The sequence below is a fragment of the Colias philodice genome, chromosome 10, assembly GCF_061535455.1.
Source record: "Colias philodice isolate Cphi_HAF_F1 chromosome 10, ilColPhil1 Martin Lab GWU primary, whole genome shotgun sequence".
Taxonomy (NCBI): domain Eukaryota; kingdom Metazoa; phylum Arthropoda; class Insecta; order Lepidoptera; family Pieridae; genus Colias; species Colias philodice.
In genome coordinates, this window is record NC_143095.1 from 763203 (window position 1) to 766159 (window position 2957).

At 43.0% G+C, this 2957-nt stretch overlaps 1 protein-coding gene across 1 annotated transcript; it reads right to left on the bottom strand.

Moving 5' to 3' along the window:
* Window positions 1–509: 509 nt before the first annotated feature.
* On the bottom strand, window positions 510–2562 carry noc (zinc finger protein no ocelli). Its single transcript, XM_089699692.1, has 2 exons — window positions 2204–2562; window positions 510–2070 (listed from the first exon to the last, which is right to left on the bottom strand). The coding sequence occupies exons 1-2, from the start codon at window positions 2288–2290 to the stop codon at window positions 817–819; spliced, it is 1341 nt and encodes a 446-aa protein (XP_089555818.1). The 5' UTR covers window positions 2291–2562; the 3' UTR covers window positions 510–816.
* Between the last annotated feature and the right edge of the window lie 395 nt (window positions 2563–2957).

Below are 2957 nucleotides of genomic sequence, written 5' to 3' on the forward strand. Positions count from 1 at the left end.
TTTTCAATGAAGTTAAATTGTTTTCGAGTTTTTTCTATCGCATTAGGTGGGCGTAGTGTTGCGTGATTGTAGTCTTGTTTTATCACGCCACGTTTGTTGATTGACGGCACTAATGTGTGTGTTAGAGGTACATTAATCAATCATTCTGTTGGGTTTATTGCTGCTGCGCCATAGTTGGAAAGTCGTTTCAACTTGATGGCGTATAATTCAGTTTTATGTCGGTGTTTAATGCGCTTTCTATGAGATTTATTGCCAGAGAACTAATCTTGTCAGAGATAAAAATGTCAGAAAATCTATACTTGGTGTGTACGAAGCGCAAACAAGTTTTTTTAAATATAAATATGTACATTAAATTTTAGTATGAACTATATTATGTTTTATGACTTTATGTGTAAGAATATCTCTCTATTTAAGATTTTATAGTTTTAAGTTATATTGTTTGCAATTTTGAGTTTTGGTCTCGAAGCATGTACCTATTGTGTAATGTTATGGTCAAATAAAAGAAAATATAAATTTTACGTAGATATATTTGAAATAATTCATTCATTATTATAATATAACATAGTTATCCTTATTTACACACATTTGGCTGTACAAAGTCTTCAAAATAGTCTCATCACCCGCGTAGACACAAACTCTAACAAGTTTGCTTAAATATTAACTTACAATTACATTGCACTATTCACTAAATTTGTCATGGCGCGTTTCGCCTTATCATAAATTAGAGTCTATTGATATCACAGAAGAAAATTGGACAATACAACAATAAACATGTCCATCCGAATCGTCGACTTAGAAGATCACTACAACACTGATTTATTGGTGAACGGCGGCCGCTCCGAGTCTTTGGCCGTACATAGCGTACGGGGAGTAGAACGGACCAAGAGTTGGGTTGAAAGCGCCGTATGGGGAAGATCCGAGGCTCGCAGGCAGGCCAGCTTTTGAGTATGGGTGGTACCGACTCGCAGAAAGAGGGCTAAGAGGCGCCGTCGGGTACGCACTGCGGAGGCCAGCGGTAGTGAACAGCGGATTTAATGGGTTTAATAGCGACGGCTGGGATGAAGCCGTTGAAGAGGGTGTAGATCCGTCGGCCGTATGGCTTCTCAAGTGTTGCAGGAGTTCCTCAGAATTTCCAAATCTCTTCCCGCAATATGATTCGCCCACAATCCAATTACACACGTAAGGGCGCGTGACTTGCGGGTACGGGATGCCGCCGGCTCCTTGTTGAGATAGAGCCATAGCCATAGCTAAATTGTATTTCTGATGTTCACATTGAGTGCAGCCAGCTGGACAAGATCCGTTGCTCATGAGCAAGTGGTGGTTGTTCACTGAGAATTGGCATCCAGTGCAATAGGGGTCTTTGCAAACTGGAACCAAAGTTTCTCCACCGGCAGGTGTCTTAACACGAGCATAGCCAAGATAAGGATTTGGTGAAGATCCTGGGAATCCGGCGGCGGCGGCCAGCATTGCAGCATGGTGAGCACTGAACGGAGCTCCAGCGTATGGTGGTCTAAATGCCGGATTTGCATGTTGTTCCATTCCAGGTGGGCAGCAAAGGCCAGTGAGAGGATTAAATCCAGGCAAGCCGGGTAAATTCTTAAAAGCACCGAGATGGTCTTTGCCATGACCCAAAACTTCTAACCCAGAACGAATGATCGGGCTAGTGCCTGAAGAACTGGATGAAGAAGATTTTTGTTCATTGCCAGGGCTATTTTTTCCATTTTCTGTTGTCGGTGGAGTTGATTTACGTCCGGGTGTGCTCTTTCCAGATTTTTTATCATCAGAACTGTCAGAGCTCGCTTTAGATGATGGACGGGTTTCATCGGGTTTCTTCGTGACAACTGTATTTTCATACGGTTTGAAAGCTAAGTGCTTATTTTCCGGGGTAGCGCGGGGTTTATCCATTTTAGGGGCATTAGGAGATGAACGGCTAACTGAATCACTATTAACACTATTCACTGATTTTTTCTTGTCCAAAGAAGGTAAAAGCGGCTTAGAAGGCATGGTGTCGGCACCGATTTGGCTGCAAGTTTGCGCTAAAAGCGCAAGAGGGCTTTTCTTGGAGTCCAACTGTAACAAAAGAAATAAAAATTAAAATCTATAACAATAAAATACAGTTTTTTAAAAATATCAAATAGTTTTTTTTTATTAATATAATATTATATAAGTATTTAAAATAACTAAAAACAATTAAAATACTTACAGAGGACGAAAGGGGAGTCAAATAATCAGGCTGTAGATACTGATTGGGGTTGCTAGTCATCATTCCTCCGTCTTCAAGAACCACCATTTGGAGAACAACTTTCACGATCACTTGTAAACTTTACGTTAGTCACTGTAAGCTCTCAACACAAACTACTCTGTGGTCGCGCGGAATGTTGCAACGAATGCGTGCGTCCGTGGCGGCGGTCGAGGTGACTGTGTGAGACGAGACCCCACTTGAGCGCGACGTTCATTCCCCGCCGCCGTCCCCGCGCGACAGGGACGGCGCTATCTTAAGTCTTTGTTAGAAGAGCTGCACTATACCTCTCCGCTGCAGAGTACGATCATAAAAAATAAAGCGGAAACGACACATAGCTGCATTGCGGTAGGGGAAAAAGGAAAGGCGGTATGGCCGGCAGCCTGGTGCGGATTGAGACGTGCGATGGCGTTGGCGAGCCACCCATGACGGCATCGCTTTGAACCGCCGCGTCTACCTGCCCGCTACACTCCGTAGCTTTTTTGTTCCGTGCCACTTTTATTACGCTTTCGACACCGCTCTCTCGCCGGCGCTTTTCTGACACATTCGAAACTACTTACTCTTTTACAGCCGTCTTTGTTCCGTAGTTCAAAGGGGAAAATTGATCTGTTCTACGTTTCCACGTACACGTTTGATGTCAACGTTTATGATCGAGTATTTCATTCCATTGACAGCGTAAAGTCCATAATGTTAATGTTAATCCGACACTAAAACCTGT